This window comes from Anabrus simplex, chromosome 1 (assembly GCF_040414725.1).
Source record: "Anabrus simplex isolate iqAnaSimp1 chromosome 1, ASM4041472v1, whole genome shotgun sequence".
Taxonomy (NCBI): Eukaryota; Metazoa; Arthropoda; class Insecta; order Orthoptera; family Tettigoniidae; genus Anabrus; species Anabrus simplex.
In genome coordinates this window covers 1,234,761,741-1,234,782,557 of record NC_090265.1, presented here as the reverse complement: position 1 = coordinate 1,234,782,557, position 20,817 = coordinate 1,234,761,741, and the positions used below count along the sequence as shown (strand labels likewise).

The window sequence follows — 20,817 nt, the reverse complement described above, 5'->3', positions numbered from 1 at the left end:
AGGAACTGAGGTTAGCATTACTTATGATAACTCCATTTTTTTAAATTTGTCAGACTGATTGGTTCAGATGGGAGAATGTTGGCTTTCCGACCTCAAAGTAGCAGATTCAATCCTGGAAGAGTCAGGTGGTATTTCTTTTTCTGGTAATTGTTTTACATTGCACTGGCACAGACAGGTTTTATGGGGACGATGGTATAGGACAGGGCTAGGACTGGGAAGGAAACAATCATGACCTTAATTAAGGTACAGCCCCAGATTTGCCTGATGTGGAAATGGAAAACCATGGAAAACTGTCTTCAGGGCCGCTGACAAGAGGGTTCGAACACACCATCTCCCAAATGCAAGCTGATAGCTACATGATCCAAAGTGCACGGCAAGGTATTCAAGAATTCCAGCCTCGTGACAGTACTGTAGATACTTTTTCTATCAGTTTTACGTCGTAATGGAAAAGGAAAGTCCTAGGAGTGGGAAGGAAGCAACCAAGGTGTTAATTAAATTACAGCCGAGCATTTCTTTGGAGCTGCCGATTGTGGGGATTGATCCCGCCATCTTCAAATGCAAATTTACAGCTATACGATCCATACCAAGCAACCAATTCGGATTGGTAAATTTACTTGCTCTTAAATGAATTACTGCAGGACAATTTCAGCACCTTGGCATCTCCAAAAATCTAGAATTAGATGATGGATGTAAAACCAATATCAGTATTATTATACATACAAATATCTTCATTATAGATTCTTACACCTTCCAGCGTCCAGTCTGCAAGCGTCTGTGAATTAACAAACCACCTCCACAATCCTCTATTTGTAATTAGCTCTGTGACATCATTTAGTTTCATACCTCTTATCTTTAAAGCATTCAAAATTGAATCTAACCATCGTCGTCTTGGTTTCCCTCTATTTTTCTTACCTTCCATGACTGAGTCCATTCTAGGTAACCTATCCTCCTCCATTCGCTTCACATGATCATACCACCGAAGCCCGTTTATGAGTACTGCTTCATCCATTAAACCCTTTCCTAACTTAGCCTTTATCTCCTCATTCCAAGTACCTTTTGGCATTATTATTATTATTATTATTATTATTATTATTATTATTATTATTATTATTATTATTATTATTATTATTATTGTTATTGTTGTTGTTGTTATTATTATTATTATTATTATTATTATTATTATTATTATTATTATTATTATTATTATTATTATTATTATTTCAGGTAAAATTATATAAAGTAGATTGCTCTGTATCTCCACACAATTTGTTTGCCTTCTTTCTTCCTATCACATTACTTGATTTCCCAAACGTAGAGGACCAGTTCTTTGTAATCGTAATTGATAAATTACAATATATTCATGACATGTAAGATTTTTCAACTGTTTGTTCACAGGAACTCCATCCTGAGCTTTATGCTAGATGGCACAAGTTTCAAGCAGGCAGTAGAATTAGGTCGGCAAGCAGGAGACTGTGCCGCCACCTTCGCTAGATGTCCGTTTAACAAGGAAAGTCTGTATGCAGCACTCAGAGGACTGATGGCAGAACAGCAGTGATATAGGCCTTCTGGTAACAACGACAAGACATGATAAGGGAGGTTTCAAAAGTCAAGAGCAGATGTAAGTTATTCCTAAGGTGTGATTCTTTCGAACCAACTGCAATACCTCCCCACCATTGAAATAAAAGAAATTAAAATCTCATAATTTTTCAAAATTGGGGAAGTATTTTGAACTATGTATTTAATATTGTATAATATGCCATTGTGACACAATGGAAAGACTGAACAAATAGCAAATTGTTGATACCAACCACCAACCTTTCACAACACTGAGTCGCGGAAAGACTGGACACAACTTTCTCCTGCCCAGTAACTTGATATGCTGCGTTTACTCTACAAATATCTTATTTCATTATCAATTGTATTTTATCATGTTAAGACTACTCTTTCATTCATTCTCTTAATATTGATAGGATTTACATATCACCCAACACAGTAGTTTCAAGTTAAATAACCTTCAATTTTTGGATATCTATACACCATATTTGTGTCCAACTCATTGGCTGAATGGTCAGCGTTGAGAGCTTCAGTTCAGAGGGTTCCGGGTTTGATTCCCAGCCGGGTCGGGGATTTAAATAATCTCTTGATTAATTCTTCTGGCCCGGGGACTGGGTGTTTGTGTTTGTCCCAACACTTTCCTCTTCATATTCAGAAAACACACTACACTACCAAACACCACAGAAACACACAATAGTGATTACATCCCTCCATATATGGTTGACGTCAGGAAGGGCATCCAGCCGTAAAACAGGGCCAAATTCACATGTGCGACACAGTTTGCACCCGGGACCCCACAGGTGTAGGAAAAGCAATATAAAAAGAAGAAGATACCATGTTTGTATGGACATTTACAAAATGGTAATTGATCTTTATATAATAGATCATGTTGGTGTGGAGAAATCAATGTATTTAATATATATTTTACAACTTTCAAACAAACACACTCACGCAGACACATAAAAACAAGGTTGTGTATGACTCTTTCAATTCAAATATTCACGGTTATTTAACTTATTCTTCTTTCTTAATCATCAAAAACCTTCAGATCATATCATCATATTTTATGACGTAGGCTACCTGTAGAAACTAATTTAATTTAGTTGAGTCTCTACCTGATTCCATCAGTACATATGCTAAGTTATTTCATAATTGCATTTTTACTTAGAAACTGTGTATATCGAGATAATGTTCTCTTCAGACAAAGGTATTTTTATTTAATTCCAGATTTTTAATTATGGCTTTGTCCACCCAACAATAAGCTTTCCTCTTTTGCTCAAGTACCTACCTTTTCTGTAAGAACTTACTGTGAGGTTTTATAGACATTCAAACATAACTTTATGTATCCACATTTCAGATAAAAATTAATTTACATTTAGAAGTTGAACTGGAGTTACTGCAGTCTGTAAAGTATAACTTTAACATTGACAATCTCTTACTGTAAAATAAAACATTAATCAGCATCTTCAAAGTGGCAAAATTTAAACTCAGATTAAATGATGAAAAGAAGGTGAGAGTGGCCAAGTACTGCATGAATTAACTGTGTTCACCTTTTTCCCTGACTCTATTTAAGTTGAACCTAAGCTCCTGGCTCATCTTTTTTTTTTCTTTCTAGATACTTTTATGGTCTTCTAACTTAAAACTATCACAAGACTTCACTTAGGTCCTTATTTTGTCTAAAAGTACTATGTGTCAGCCATCAACACCATAGGCTATACCAATTACCAAGCCACATGTGATATCCACGTGGTAACTAGTCAAATTCTAGCTCTTGTAACATATATCTATCAAATTATTGAGTTCAGTATACTAGATGAATTTGGTTTTCGAATTCAATTTCTATTGCTATCAAAATACACATGATAACCAATAACCTAGCATGGCATCCATCAATGCTATGTCAGACAGTTATCACAGTGTTTCTGGAGCTTATTCAGATAATATTGCCCATATGAAAGGCAGATAATTCAGCAAATAGTTGTAAATGAAATGAGAAAGTTTTTACCTGGATCTGGTTTGAGGTTCAATATACGGGCAATGACAACATCGCCATGTATATCGAGATAATGTTCTCTTCAGACAAAGGTATTTTTATTTAATTCCAGATTTTTAATTATCTCTGCAGTGCAGCCAAGGCAATAGGAGAAGTGGGGAGGGGATCATTCATAATTGACATCGAATACCGAACTACAAAACTCAAAAACTTTCATACTACAGTAATTCAGGGTGAAGAAAATGATCAAGAAAAATATAAATGAAGACTGAGAGAAAATACTCATTCCACTCCTCACATAAAGCTAATTTCTGGTTGCACTATAGTGCTGATAGAGCTAGGTTCATTTTAATATTATTCAAAAACTTATTAGTTTCAGTCGATAATCAAGAATAGCCGGCCCTGTGGTTTATGGGTAACGAACCTGCCTTTTCCCCGGAAGCCCCAGGTTCAGTTCCCAACCAGGTCAGAGATTTCGTTTGGGTCTGAGGGCTGATTTGAGATCTACTCAGCCTATGTAATTACAAGATTACAATTGATGGTGAGATAGCGGCTTCGGTCTAAAAGTCTAGAATAATGGCTGAGAGGGTTTGTCGCTGTGATAAAACTTCACCTTGTAATCTGCAGGCCTTTGGGCTGAACAGCAGTCGCTTGGTAGGCTAATGCCCATTAGGGCTGTAACGTCATGCCAGAGGGTTGGTGGGAAGGGGAATGATAATCAAGATGATTTTATCTTTGATTGTGTAGTTCTAATGATTTCAGGGTTGGAATAAAGATTATTCAGCTTCAGGAAGTCAAGTAGAAAGATATCTGATAACTATGAAAGCAAACCCTGTCAAGTAAGAAAAGAAAGCAATGTGGTTTTTGAGAAAGTTATAGCACTGACCAAGTGATATTTCAGTATCTTTAAACCATATGATTTTGGCATGTATAAGTTCCTTAAATGGTTTACTTAGGCCAAAGGTTTAGTTTTGTTAGTTTAGTTTTAATATGGGTCTAACTAATAACAATATTATTGTTTCTTTTTAATACTCTTATTCATTTATTTGACACAAATCCAATAATCTTAACACTGTAATTGTATTTCATTTAATCTAGAATAATTTATTCACAATATTTCCCTCTATGAGCAGTCATTTCATATCTTATGTATTATGACAGTCACTTAATGGGATTGTAAAAGGTTGGTCGGTTGTTCTTTAATTTCTGACAAGTCAATGTACCAGATCTCGACTGCTGTATGCAAGAGGCGTGTCTTTGTTTTGTTGAAGTGCTTACCTTGTAAAATATATTTAATAAAAACAAATAAATAACTTTATGAAGAATTCAATTTTTTAAATATTACCCTGATACAAAAATCCACCCTTCTGTAATAACACATTTTAGAAATATTCCTCATCATATTTATAGCTCTTCACACAAATAATTGCATCAATCTTTGTGTCATTGTTCCTGATGCCAATATGTCAGGAAGATATTTTAGCTCATAGCTGTAAACCAATACATGTGACAATAGAAAATAAATGAGAAGGTTGCAGCAGTACGTGGATAATTGCTTATGAACCACCATGTGATTATGAATATACCGTTTTCTCTAGACAACAAGGAACTTTCTCTTGTCTGTGCCTTTGTGTTTCAGTGGCCTGAGAGCCTTAACTCCACAATTTGTAAACAAACAAACAAACAAACAAACAAACAAACAAACAAACAAACAAACAAACAAACAAACAAACAAACAAACAAACAAACAAACAAACAAATACCATAATTTCTCTCAACGATATTTCAGGGGAACAACAATGGACCAGCAATTTACCCAGCTTTAAAACATTTTAAAAGCTAGTAAATTGTTTTGGTTTGCCTTCAATAGAAGAAAAAACAGGAAGTTGTACAGAAAGATATCTTGTAGAATGTAGTTATAAACAGGAGGAATGGCTGGCCTATGGACTTATGCCTGGAACATGGGCGACCATATGACATTTTGTAGGGAACAGCCTTGGCCTGGGGGTATGTATTATTTTTAATATTTTGGAAGATGAATGGTGACTTGTATTCCATGGTAGAATAACACCCACAGTATCCCCTGTCTATTGGTGGGGGCGGTACTACTACTTCTACGTAATACCGACTTCTAAATCATTTTCTTGAAAGGAAAACACCTGACTACATCAGACTTTTTTCCTTTCCCTGAGAGCTACGGGGGGAAGGGGCGGACCCCCCCTGCTCCTGGGCATGGGCGCCCTTGGCCTGGAACATAGTTGTGGGAAATTATGGTAGATAGATAATAAAAATTTTAATAAATAAATGAAAGGTCTCTGAAACCAAACATTGAGTGATTCCATCCCAAGCCATGGTTTCTTTGGCTACCTGAAGAATAAAAATAAGAATACCAAGTGGATATGCTACATGGTAGGAATCGTATGGTAGCTGTAAACTTTTATTCGAGATAGGGTGGGTTCAAATACCACCATCAGTAGACATGAAGGTGGTTTCCCGTGGCTACCCATTTTCACCTCAGACAAATGTTGGAACTGTACCTTAGTGAAGGCCACAGTCAATTACTGAAAACCTATATATGTTTGGACAATGCTAAACTTCTGGCTAAAAAGAACAATAACTGATAATAATTTCCAAGGCAGTCCGATGGTTTAGGGGTAGCATGGTGATGGTGGTGGTGGTAATTATTGTTTTAAGAGGAAGTACAATTCAGCAACCATCCTCTGTTAACACTAATCAAAAGTAAAATCAAAGAGGTCTCATAATTAAAAAAAAAAAAAAAAAAAAGCCATCGACAAAAGAAATAAATAAAAAATAAATAAAGGGTACAGATCTCTGCACATGGTTATGACGATGTTTAGGGGTTGTAGTAAGGATGTAAAGGAGAGGGCATATAAGTCTCTGGTAAGACCCCAACTAGAGTATGGTTCCAGTGTTTGGGACCCTCAACAGGATTACTTGATTCAAGAACTGGAAAAAATCCAAAGAAAAGCAGCTCGATTTGTTCTCAGTGATTTACGACAAAAGAGAGCGTTACAAAAATATTGCAAAGTTTGGGCTGTGAGGACTTGGGAGAAAGGAGAAGAGCTGCTCGACTAAGTGGTATGTCAAAACTGTCAAAACAGATCAGATGTAAGGCTTTTCAGGCGTTTGCTCTATTAACCAGTATTTCGTCGTAGGTCTGACACTAGACTCATCAGAGTGGGATGTGTCAGACCCTACCCACTGACGCTGGGGTGTATGCAGGTGAACTTATAAGAAGCCCTCCATGGGAATTTAGAATTTTCCATAAGTGGTATGTTCCGAGCTGTCAGTGGAGAGATGGCGTGGAATGACATCAGTAGCGAATAAGTTTGAGTGGTGTCTTTAGGAAAGATCCCAACATGCAGATAAAGTTGGAATTCAAGAGGACAAATTGGGGCAAATATTTGTTTATAGGAAGGGGAGTTAGGGATTGGAATAACTTACCAAGGGAGATGTTCAATAAATTTCCAATTTCTTTGCGATCATTTAAGAAAAGGCTAGGAAAACTTTTTTGCTATGGGCGTTATGTCGCACCGACACAGATAGGTCTTATGGCGACGATGGGATAGGAAAGGCCTAGGAGTTGGAAGGAAGCGGCCATGGCCTTAATTAAGGTACAGCCCCAGCATTTGCCTGGTGTGAAAATGGGAAACCACGGAAAACCATTTTCAGGGCTGCCGATAGTAGGATTCGAACCTACTATCTCCCGGATGCAAGCTCACAGCCGCGCGCCTCTACACGCACGGCCAACTCGCCGGTGGCTAGGAAAACAACAGATAGGGACTCTGCCACCTGGGCGACTGCCCTAAATGCAGATCAGTAGTGATTGATTGATTGATTGGCCATGAAAATGAAAGATTCCCTCGGCCTCAGAAACCTAATACTCTAAGGGTCAAAAAAGAACAAGAGTTGACCAAGGGTGGAAAGATAAAAGCAAGGAGCCTGTCACAAGTAAGTGGAAGCAATGTCGGTCTCAGATAGCAGAACCATGACTGCCAACTCACGCTCCAAATTTGGAGGCCCCTGGTCCTTCTTTCAGTCACCTCTTATGACAGGCAGGGAGTATGTGGGTGTATTCTAATGCCTCCACCCATAAGAGAGTAGGGGTACTGTGGTTACCTTTTACCTGAAGATCGCAGGTCCAATTACAGGCTAGTTCAAGAATTGTTTTCCTGAATGCAGTTCTGGAGCTGTCTTCACTTAGCCTAACAAGGCCAAATGAGGAACTGTCTGATTTAAGAGGCAGTGGACCTGGTCACAAAAGCCAAGAATATGCCTGAGAGTGTCATCACGCTGACCATGTGACATAACAGTAGTCGTATTCATGGGCTCTTTTGTCTTAGCAGATCAATCCCATTTATGAACTGTTCCACAAACATTATTTTAGTCCCCTACAGAAGATCAATAATATCATCCATAACATTTATATTTTCCTTACTGATTATGCCTGCTAGCTTTCTACAAAATCTCCTATTTACAACTAGCACTGCAGGCTCTTCTGCTTCTATGTCACATACCTTGAATTCAGTGAACACAGAGTCTGGCTATAAACTTCTAGGTCTACTGTACCTCTCCTTCCTTTACACTCTGCAGCTGAGTCCTTTAGTCTCCTTGATGACTTACTCCCTCCATTTGCTTCATATCTATATTCGCCACAGACACCAGTCATATGCACAGCATCATCCAAAGTGTTCATTTATAACTTTAGCTTCATCTCTTCATCTCTTCACTGAAAAATCAATGGTATTTAATAGCTACTAATATACACCGAAAAATAATGTTTGGAATATCAAGGATGTATCACAGATACACACAACCTTGAAATGTAAATGTTTACTAATGCAAATGTTTTTCTTCCAATATCTAATGCAAACAAACAGTAATAATGAAAAGTTTGAGTTAATTTTAGTGAAACTTGTCCCTTCTTTACACTGCCTAAGTGTACGGCTCCATTACTAAATGGTTAACGTGTTGGCCTTTGACCCAGTGGGTCCCGGGTTCGATTCCCAGCTGGGTTGGGGATTTTAACCTTAATTGATTAATTCCGATGGTTCGGAGGCTGGGTGTGTGTGTGTGTGTGTGTGTGTGTGTGTGTGTGTGTGTGTGTGTGTCATCTTCATCATTAGCTGCAGGACCACAAGGTTTATAATCGCTGCACAGAGTGCTAAATGCAGTGCGGAGAGATAATTAGATACCTCCAGACTGGAGCAAATGCGTCATCATTCTGCTATTCAAGAAAGGGAATAGGTGAATTACAGAGGGATAACTCTCCTGTCGTATGGGTTAAAAATTCTTGAGAAAATCATAGAAAAGAGATTACAAACCATCATAGAACCACAGCTGGAAGAAGAACAGTATGGCTTCAGAAGAAACAGATCAACTATAGACCTTACCTTCAATGCTCAAATGCTAATGGAAAAACACTGGGAGAAAGACAAGAACCTCATCATGGTTTTCCCCGACATTGAAAAGGCATTTGAGAGTGTAGCAAGAGAGAAGATCTGGCAATGTTTGAGGAAGAGAAAAGTGCCCGAAGGATTGATAAGGAAAATTCAGATGCTGTACAAGAACTGCATAATTAAAAGGGACATTCATCATGGATCCAGACGAAGAATGGAGTTCAGCAGGGAAGTGTACTGTCCCCACTACTATTTATCACAATTATGGACAATATATTGAAGAGCATTATGCAAATGTCACGTGAACTCAGTGCAGTTGCCTTTCCTGATGATGTCATGTTCTGGGAAGAAACTGAAGAAGTAGAGCCTACAGTCAAAACTCAACATGTGGATAGCAAAGTTCCAGGAATTGAACTTCAAGATCAGTGAGATGAAGACTGTCATTATGGCAGTGAACAGAAATGACTGACCATCAAACATCAAACTGGGAGACTACAAAATGAAGAGTGTAAACAATTTTCCATACTTGGGTAGCATAGTTTCAAAGGATAAACCAGCCACCAAAGAAATCACCAACAGGGTGAAAAAGAGTTCCATCTTCTACCAACAAATATGAACCCTCCTTTGGGATGAAAAGATCCCAAAGAAACAGGCTGTGGATTTTCATTCATCCCTAACGGGTTGTACAAATGGTCGAAGAATTGTACCAGTGTACCTCCGGGCAGTTAACATCCCTCAATTTGGTATCAAAGATGTACGACGGCCATGCATAATCCCAGCCCAAAACATTACACCACCAGAACTAAATTCATGAGCCTCTTGAACATTCTGGCATTTTCACTGAGTCCTTTATGTTTCAATTACCTTTATCATTATGTATCTGGTCTATGTGATATCAATGTTTTATCAGCAGAAATTACATTACAACATTCATCCAACTCTCAATTTAAGAAGGTGGACCGAGCGAGTTGACCACATGATTAGTGTCACGCAGCTGTGAGCTTGCGTTTTAGGAGATAGAGGGTTCGAACCCCACTGTCAGCAGTCCTAATGCCAGTCACAATCGAGGCAGGGAGTTTTGATTATAACGGCAGGCTCCTTGGCCTACTGCCAGTCACAGCCTATTTGGGGAGTTTTCAAAATGGCAGGCCCCCTTTCCTACTTCCAGTCACATTCCATTTGTGTTCCTTCAATATAATAGCAGGTTCCCTTGCCTACTGCCAGTCACAATCAAATTGGGTGTTTTCATTATAATGAGAGGCACCATTTTCCTACTGCCCATCACAGTTGAGTTGGGAGTTCTCATTATAATGACAGGTACCCTTTCTGACTGCAAGTCACAGTGTATTTGGGGAGTTTTATTTATAATGGCAGGCACCCTTGCCTTATGCTAGTCACAATCAAGTAGGGGTATTTTCATTACAATGGCAAGCACCTTGCCCACTGCCAGTCACAGTCAAGTTGGGGAGTTTTCATTACCATGGCAGACCCCTTTTCCTACTGTCAGTCACAATTGAGTTGGTGAGTTTTCATCATAATAGTAGGCCACTGTTTGTTAATGCTAGTTACAAAGCAGTTGGAGAGTTTTCATTATAATGGCTGGCCCCCTTGCCTACTTCCAGTCACAGTCAACTCAGGGAGTTTTCATTATAATGCCAATGACAGTCGAGTTGAAGACTTTTCATTATAATGACACCGGGCGAGTTGGTCGTATGGTTAGCAGTGCACAGCTGTGAGCTCGCATCCGGGAGACAGTGGGTTTGAACGCCACTGTCGGCAGCCCTGAAAATAGTTTTACGTGGTTTCCCATTTTCATACCAGGCAAATGCTGGGGCTGTACCTTAATTAAGGCCATGGCTGCTTCCTTCCCATTTCTAGGCCTTTCCTGTCCCATAGTTGCCATAAGACCTATCTGTGTCAGTGCGACATAAAGCAACTAGCATTAAAAAAAGCATTATAATGGCAGCCTCCTCCCTTTCCTACTGCCAGTCATAGTTTAAGGATACTAATACATAAAACTGTATGTGAAGCGATCTGTACGAAAGTATAAAAAGGAAAATAGACACGAATTAAAAAGGCACTTCCAGACATCCTAAAACGTAAAACTTGGTACCAGAGAAGCTGATACCTTCATTTTTGGAAGTGTTGGACCCATTCCATTTTTTCCCTGTGATTAGTGTTAATAGAGGATGGTTGCCCAGTTGTACTTCCTCTTAAAACATTAATCACCATCACCACCCTCAAACGCTTGAAAGAAAAGATTAAAAAACACAAAAGTTCCTTCCAACAAAAATTAATGCATGGAATACATTGAGTATGGTGACTCAGCTGGATTCTGCTTATCGCTAACTGATTAACAAACATAACTATCAGACCAGATACATAATGATAAAGGTAATCGAAACATAAAGGACTCGGTAAAAATGCCAGAATGTTCAAGAGCTTCATGCATTTAGTTCTGGTGGTGTAATGTTTTGGGCTGGGATTATGCATGGCCGTCATACATCTTTGATTCAGAGTTGAGGGATGTTAACTGCCCTGTGGTATACTGGTATAATTCTTCGACCAATTGTACAACCCTTTAGGGATGAATGAAAATCCACAGCCTGTTTCCAGTAATTCGACCGGGTCGGAGATGGAATGAAATGAAAGTCCTCATCTAGTGGTGAGGTTAGGAATTGTGCCAGGATCTGGACAAGACCGGTGATATTGGGACAAGCAATGGGGGTCTGGGGGCTTAAGCTCCAGGTTAGTAGCTGCAAAGCAGCCCTAGGCCTCTACTTTCGTGTGCAAACACGATTGGTCTGGACTGGTTCTTGCCATGCGGATGGTTAGGATAGGACCTGGACAAGACCATTGGTCGGGGTTGGTAACGGATTATGATTAACATTATTGACGGGAACGAGATCACGTGCCACTTCACATTAGCCAATAGGAATGCAAGTAGCTACTTCAGAAATGAAAATGGCGTGTAACAGTCTTCATTAGGTTATAAAATTAAATGTACTTCTTCAGGTGGGATGGTGGGTTCCTGGACATCGCAAGGAACACATCTCTCCTCTGAGATGCTCTCCAAGTAAGATTTCATTAATTTCCACTTAATATAACATTACAAATAAGATGACAGCCAGGTTGAAGTAATAACCCTTTTTTAAATATCCGGATAATTGAACACTTTCCCCACTCTTCTGGGATCTCTTTCTTCTTCCAGATTATTCGAAATAATCTATACAGTCACGGTAGCCCTATTGGTCCTGCTGCTTTTATCATTTCCGTAGTTACCTCATCCACTCCTACTGCTTTACCGCTCTTCATCTTTTGTATGGCTTCCTCTAACATCGATATCTCCTTTTCTTGTTCTTCTTCTTTCCCCATTGTTTCGTCTGCTGCTTTTCATCTACCAGTTTACTGAATTTAATATTTAGCAATTCTGAGAAGTATTCTTCCCATCTTTCTAGTATGTCATCTCTTTGCTTCAATATCTGCCCTGATTCAGTCTTTACAAATTTTGTATCTTCCCTATTTTGTTAACTATTCTTCACCAAGCCATACAAAACCTTTTTAGGTACTGGTACTTCCCTTTATATCCTCCTGTAAAGTTTCTGTGAAACTTTCCCAGCTCTTCTGTTTCTCTTCTTGTACTATTTTCTTACACACCGTACCTTTTTGGCTTCTTTATATTTCTGCCAATTCTCTGTACTATTGCTATTTCTTTCTCTTTTAACTTCCATCCCTTTAATTTTCTTTCCTTTTATTTCTATTAACTTCGTTATTTTACCAAGTCTTAATTTGGCTACCACCACTTTATGGCCTCCTTCGAAATCCGCTCTTGGCATTGCTGTCACATCTTCCAGTTGTCTACGTTTCTCCTTCTCCACCAGAATAAGATCAATCATTGTCTTTCTATCTCCCCAACCATATCTAGTTATTTTTTGTGAGTTCTTTTTTCTAAACCAGATATTGCCAACAATTAATCCATTCCTTCTACAAAAATCTATTACCAAATCTCCTTCTTCATCTTGGTTTCCATAAACATAGTTTCCCCTAAAATTCATATGACTGCCAATTATAGGTTTGTTCCAACACGAACAGGAACAGTTTGCAAACTGTCTGACGCATGTGGGGTAAGGAAAGAGTGTTCCAACAAACTTCAAAATCAAATGCGGACTCGGAGTCGGTTGTTCCAACAGACTGCGGACTGTTCGTGAACCAGTTTGCTGACTGGCAAAGCAGTTTGTGGTCCAGAGCAAGAACTGTTCATCAGTGACATGCACAGCACACCAAAATAACTGTGAGCTGTGCATTGTGGTCCATAGCTATGAACAGCTGATCGGTGATAATCAGCTGGTGGGGGAAGATGACACGTTACACATACTATTACAATTAAACAGAAGTACGGCATTATTATACAATTAAAAAGTCATATTTTACTACATACTAATAAAGTAACAGACACTAGATAATAATAAGAATGATACATGATGATATTGAAGGTGATTCTGATGATTTTATGAACTCAGACTCCAGTGAAGATGATCTGGAGATACATTACAATATCCCAAAAGCGAAATATGATCATTATTTAGGCAAGTTATTATTATTTTTACTTGTTTGCAATTGTTTAAATGATAGGCCTGTAGGTTACATGCGTGCTTTTGCTGGCGGGACATAGTGTTTCTAGTGCACTGTGTCTCCAGGTATAGGCTAGAGCAATTTTGTTACTTTCATTGATCTGTCTCAGTCTTATCCTTGGCTTTGACAATGTGAAAATGACCGAGGTAGGTATGAGCAATGCTAGTAATGCCACTCCTTATGAAGCTAGTCCCCGCTATGAATGGTATGAAAATGTTGCTCATAGGGTCGGATGATGCATGCATTTCAGTAGACTTGGCAGACTGATATGTAATAGCAACTTCTGGCTCAGTGAGGAAAGCAACGTGAAACTACCTCATTTCCCTAGTACGCCTCTTCAGTGATGCCTCAGCCGTCTGACAGCTGATGGTGGAGCTGTTGAGGATCGAACCAGCCTTAGGGCTGAGGACCGAACATACACATATGTAAGGTACATGCAGTGAAATAAATAATTTAGTAACCATAATTCTCTTCCTCTTTCTCTCTCCATATATACAGGCCTATATATACACATATAAAACAGTGCCTCGCTATGATAATGAAATGTTCAAGGAGCATTAACAAGCAGAGCAGAACAAGAACTGTTTATTCATCCTCAAACGTGCTGACCACGAATCTCCCGCGTAATCGTGAACTAATGCGCATTGTAGTTTTTGTTGACCGTTCACGAACCGTTCTAAACAGACTGCTGTTTAGGGACGGTTCCCGAGAACATAGCTCGCGCATTACATCAGTCCATGAATCGGTACGAAACCGTACGCAAACTGCTTGTTGGAACAAAACTTATGTTTACCATCCATGTTATCCTTGTCTGACTTTTTTTTTTTTTTTTTTTGTTAAATTCAATTTCCTAAAATATTTCAACTCTACAGTTCTAGTTTAGGAAGCCCTTTCCCAAAGTACAGTATCCAATATCCATCGGAAACAAACTCTACCGGTACTCCTTTTCTTACCATGTTACCATAATTTTAACTTTCCGCTGAACATCTTTGACCTTTGCACCGTGAGTGAGTACTAGGATCGGTAGGATTATCTTTGAAAATGGTGCCGAGTGGTGCTGTCAAATTTGTCAGCGCGATGTTTTCAGTTCGTGTATGACACAATTTTTTATATAAATCGCATGCGTAATTAATGAACTGAACGTAGTTTCACATTTAAACATATTGGTCATTGATACATAAAAACAAAGATGAAGACCCGCTTCAGTACGTTCGATTTGGTGTGCAGTCTTACCGAACTTCAGAGGTTAGTTTTTCATATACTTGATATTAATGAACTTTGGGGGAACTAATGTTGATGGATTCTTTCCATCTTAATTTAGCCTCATTCAAAGTATTTTTAATTAAAAATATTGTGGGGTATAATGGTTGGTAATGTATGATACCCCCTTATTAATACCATTGTATGTTACAGGTTAATTGGCATGAGAGTCGGACAGGTATACGATATTGATAATAAAACCTACTTAATAAAACTGCAGCGTACAGAAGAAAAGAGTGTTCTCCTTTTGGAGTCTGGCAATCGAATCCACACAACTGGATTTGAATGGCCCAAAAATATTGCTCCATCAGGTTTCAGCATGAAGGTAGTGTACAGTTCTATATCTGGCTAGACATGCACTTAATCATATCAAGAATATGAATAGTTTTCATACTGCTATTCACCAAGAGGAAAAACATTCAAGGTCAAGATGGTTTTCCATGGTTTCCAATTTTCACACCAGGCTGTACCTTAATTAAGGTCACGACCACTTCCCACTCCTAGCCCTTCCCTGTCACATCGTCGCCATAAGACCTATCTGTGTCGGTGCGACGTAAAGCAACTTGCAAAAAAAATTAAAAAATAATAATAATCTTAGACATGACTAAGTACACGAACCTTTTTGTGGTACCGGAGCTCCCTCGTGCTGCATCGGTAGACCTCGGTTATCTTCGTGATTTGTATTGGCAACCTTTGACACACAAACTATGAATCGCTGTGTGACATCTGGTGTACACTTTACGTACTAGTGCTGTTGTTTACGCAGCAAAGTCAAATTATAGAATTCATGCTAGGAACAAGATTCGCATCGAGAAATGTTGCATAATGTTATATAAAGTGTGTGTGACACAGATAATACAGGTTTAGAAAATTCCTATCGATCGATCATACTATTGATTCAATTCAGATTTCATTTCCATTCACTTAGCAGTATAACCGAAACCGGGAGAGCTGCCTCCTTACTCTCACCCGCGTAAAATCTGGTATCAAGGAAAGTTTCGCGTACTCTACATACTCCCCTACATTTGAAATTTTGGCAAAAAGAGAAGTATCATATGTATCCGTTACAATGTTTTTAACATGGATCTCCAGAGATAAATAGCCAGGCCTACAGAGCTTTCAAATCAGAATTTAGAACACATTTACCTTTTTATTTTCAGCATAGTCACAATCGTTTTCATCAGATGTACTCTCTCTTCCGCCGTGGTTTGCAAAATGATAATTTTAATAGAAACAATTCCAGGAAATGTTTCAGATTCTGTCTTCACCATGGAGAATAGAAAGAACAGAAAGTAACTAATGGTTTTGACACTTTCCTTATTAAATTTAATAGAAAATAGGACAATAAAAATAAAAATTGTATTCCACAGTGCTTTTAGTAGGATAATTTTAAAAAGCAGGATATATATAGAATATTTGATAATCTATGTAGAATGCAGGATAGGGAGTTAAAAAACAGGAGTATGCTGTGGAAAGCAGGACATCTGATCACCATTCTTTATAATAATATAAAATAACACCGGGCGAGTTGGCCGTGCGGTCAGGAGCGCATAGCTGAGAGCTCGCATCCGGGAGATAGTGGGTTCGAACTCCACTGTCGGCAGCCCTGAAGATGGTTTTCCATGGTGTGCCATTTTCACACCAGGCAAATACTGGGGCTGTACCTTAATTAAGCCCACGGCTGCTTCTTTTCCATTCCTAGGCCTTTCCTGTTCCATCGTCGCCATAAGACCTATCTGTGTCGGTGCAACGTAAAGCAACTAGCAAAAAAATAACATCATCATTCATCATCATTATAGACCGTTATGCCTTTCAGCATTCAGTCTGCAAGCCTCTGTGAATATACTAAACGTCGCCACAATCCTCTGTTTGCAACAAGTGCTGTGGCCTCATTTAGTTCTACACCTCTTATCTTTAAATCGTTAGAAACTGAGTCTGCTGGGCAGAGTGGCTCAGACGTCTGAGGCGCTGGCCTTCTGACCCCAACTTGGCAGGTTCAATCCTGGCTGAGTCCGGTGGTATTTGAAGGTGCTCAGTATGTCAGCTTTGTATCGATAGATTTACTGCCACATAAAAGAATTCCTCCGAGACTGAATTCCGGTACCTCGGCATCTCCGAAAACTGTAAAAGTAGTTAGTGGGACGTAAAGTAAAAATATTATTATTAAACTGAGTCTAGCCATCGTCGTCTTAGTCCCCCTCTACTTCTCTTACCCTCCATAACAGAGTCCATTATTCTCGTAGGTAACCTATTCTCCTCCATTCGCCTCACATGACCCCACCACCGAAGCCAGTTTATGCCCAGCTTCATTCAACGAGATTGCCGGGCTGAGTGGCTCAGACGGTTAAGGCGCTGGCCTTCTAACCCCAACTTGGCAGGTTTGATCCTGGCTCAGTCCGGTGGTATTTGAAGGTGCTCAAATACGTCAGCCACGTGTAGGTAGATTTACTGGCACGTAAAAGAACTCCTGCGAGACTAAATTCCGGCACCTCGGCGTCTCCGAAGACCTTAAAAAGTAGTTAGTGGGACGTAAAACAAATAACATTATTATTATTATTATTACCATTCATCGAGTTCATTCCTAACTTAGTCTTTATCTCCTCCTTCCTAGTACCCTCCTGCCATTGTTCCCACTTGCTTGTAGCAGCAATCATTCTTGCTACTTTCATGTCTGTTACTTCTAAGTTATGAATAAGATATCCTGAGTCCATCCTTTTTCGCTACTGTAAAGTAAAGTTGGTCTGAAAACAGATCGATGTAAAAATAGTTACATTCGGGAGCTGACTTCCTTCTTACTGTTGATCGCAGCTGCGAGCTCACTGCATTAGTTTTACTGTACTTTGATTCAATCTCACTTAGGCCTACTCTATTACCATCCTGGGAGAACACACATCCTTAATACTTGAAATTATTTACCTGTTCCAGCTTTGTGCCGCCAATCTGACATTCAGTTCTCTTGGGTTTCTTACCTACTGACATCAGTTTAGTCTTCGAAAGGCTGATTTTCATACCATACTCATTGCACCTATTTTCAAGTTCCAAGATATTAGACTGCAGGCTTTCGGCACAATCTGCCATTAAGACCAAGTCGTCAGCATAGGCCAGATTGCTTACTACATTTCCACCTAACTGAATCCCTCCCTGCCACTGTATAGCTCTCAGCGAATGATCCATGTAAACTGTGAACAACAAAGGTGAAAGATTACTACCTTGTCTAACCCCTGTAAGTACCCTTTACCAGGAACTCATTCTACTGTCAATTCTCACTGCAGCTCAATTGTCAGCATAAATGCCTTTGATTGATTTTAATAATCTACCCTTAATGCCATAGTCCCCCAGCATGGTGAACATCTTTTCACTCTGTACCCTGTCGTATGCTTTCTCTAGATCTACGAAACATAACTGTCTATTCCTCTTGTAGCATTTTTCAGTTACCTGGCACATACTGAAAATCTGTTGTATTCTTTCCCCAATTTCCTCGGTTATCTTTCCATCTTCTGTGATCACGCTTCCCAAGTACTTGAAACTTTTAACCACTTCCAGAATTTTACCAACTACAATAAAACGAGAGAAGAGTAGAATACAGGCAGCGGAGATGAAATTCCAAAGAGGTATCGAGGGCAAGACAAGAAAGGATAGAATTAGAAATGAAGAGATAAGGAAGAGGACAGGAATCTTGAAACTTCAAAACTGGATAGAAACAACAAAGCTAAAGTGGTATGGGCATATGATGAGAATGGGAAAAGAGAGAGTGCCAAAGAAAGCTTTTTCACTGATGTGAACAGGAAAGAGACCACAAGGAAGACCCCAAAAGAGATGGACAGATTCAGTGTGGGAGTACATAGAGAAGAAGGGAGGAAAACCAGAAGATGTACTTAAAAAAAAGGAGAAGAGTGGTGGAGGGACAGGCAGTGATGGAGGTCCTTGATTCACAGCCTCACTCGGGAAGTTAGAAACAGGAAACGAAGATGATCATGATGATGGTACTGAAAATCTGATCCTGGCAGCCCCTCTGTGGTCTGAAACCATACTGTACCAGTGAATACTTTGCCTGGTATACTAATCAGTGAGATACCTTGGTAGTTGGACAATGCAATCCTTTCTTTTCCTTTGCTTATAGATTAGGTGGATTACTGCTTTTGTCCAATCTGAAAGTACTTCACCAACACTCCATGCTAATATTATTCTGTGAAGCCATTTCATCCCTGCCTTCCCACTATACTTCACCATTTCAGGTCTAATTTAATCTATTCCTACTGCTTTATGACAATGGAATTTATTTACCACCTATTCCACTTCCTCAAGCGTAATTTCACCAACATCATTTTCCTCCTCCCCATAAGTTTGGTTGTTCGTGGCACCACCAGGAAGATTTCCTTTTATGTTGAGAAGATTTTCAAAATATTCCCTCTACCTGTCCAATGATTCCGTGGAATCTATTATGAGTTTATCTGAATTACCCAAAACACTGTTCATTTCCTTTTTCCCTTCCTGTCAAGAAAGGTTTCCCTGCTGCTTGACCTAGCATTTCCAGGTTACTACCAAAATCTCCCCCTACTTCTTTTTGGACTCAACAACTATTTGTTTCGCTCTGTTTCTTTCATCTGCGTACAATTCCCTGTCTGCATCGGCCTTTGTTTGGAGCCATTTCTGGTAAGACTTCTTTTTACGTTTACAAGCTGCTCTCACGTCATCGTTCCACCAAGATGTTTGCTTTTTCCCGTCTTTACACACAGTTGTTCCTAGGCATTCCCTTGCTGCTTCTACTATAGAATCCCTGTATGCCACCCGTTCTCTTTCTATATCCTGAATCTGCTTACTGTCCACTATTCGGAACTTCTCACTAATCATGTCCATGTACCTCTGTCTAATTTCCTCGTCCTGGATATTTTATACCCTTATTGGTTTGCAGACAGATTTAACTTTATCAGATAGTGATCTGTATCATTGAAAAATCCCCAGGAAACCTGTACTTCCTAGCAGATTTCCTGAATTCAAAGTCTGTTAAGTTATAGTATATTATGGATCTGCTACCCCTGGCCTCCCATGTGTAGTGGTGAATACCTTTATGCTTGAAGAATGTGTTCATAACTGCTAAACCCATAATAGCACAGAAGTCCTGCAAATGCTTCCCATTCCTATTAGCTTCCATATCTTCCCCACTTCTACCAATCACCCTTTTGTATCCTTCAGTTCTGTTTCCAACTCTCGCATTGAAATCGCCCATTAGCACTATCCTATCCTTGTTGTTGAATAATAATAATAATAATAATAGTAATAATAATAATAATAATAATAATATAATATAATAATAATAATAATAATAATAATAATAAAACTGTAGATTTGTACAAAGCAATCGACAAGTTCACCAATTACATGTAATAAATATCATTTTTGGTCCGTATTGATGATATTTGATTAGAATAATAACAGTGAGTTATTTATTAAATTGACCACCTAATCAGTACAATAAGTCATTGTCTTGGCTGATTTACATTGATCTATTAACTAAAAATGGTACATGTTTCGTCTAGTATGAAGGCATCATCAGCCATTGTCTTAACCTTGGAATAAAAATAAGCACTTGATTAACATATAATAAGATGAAATTAATTTTTTTAAATCTTGAAGAGACTTAAACATTAAAAATAACAATATTGGTTATAATTTTTTTTTTTTTTTTATACAATGTGAAGAATTACAAAGGTGAAAGTATTAAAATTATTGACATTAAAAGGCTGCTATTACAAGTAAAATGGACAAAGCAACAGACTGTGATGAACAAGTAGTGAGATTGCTATAAAATTAAGTTGAGCGATTGGCGGTTACAATTAGACTCTGAAGAGGATGACGATCAGTCATATTTATTCAAAAAGTAATACAGTGGAACCTCGGATTGCGAGTAACTTGGTCTACGAGTGTCTTGCAAGACGAGCAAGTATTTTAAATAAATTG

At 38.8% G+C, this 20,817-nt stretch overlaps 1 protein-coding gene across 1 annotated transcript in view; it reads left to right on the top strand.

The window, feature by feature from the left end:
* Positions 1–14,613: 14,613 nt before the first annotated feature.
* Clbn (Nuclear export mediator factor NEMF homolog Clbn) overlaps positions 14,614–20,817 on the top strand; it is a 140,368-nt gene continuing 134,164 nt past the window's right edge. The window contains exons 1-2 of the mRNA XM_067137608.2: positions 14,614–14,844; positions 15,013–15,184. Of these exons, the coding sequence (XP_066993709.2) occupies positions 14,789–14,844; positions 15,013–15,184 (228 nt within the window). The 5' untranslated portion in view covers positions 14,614–14,788. The remainder of the gene's footprint in view (positions 14,845–15,012; positions 15,185–20,817) is intronic.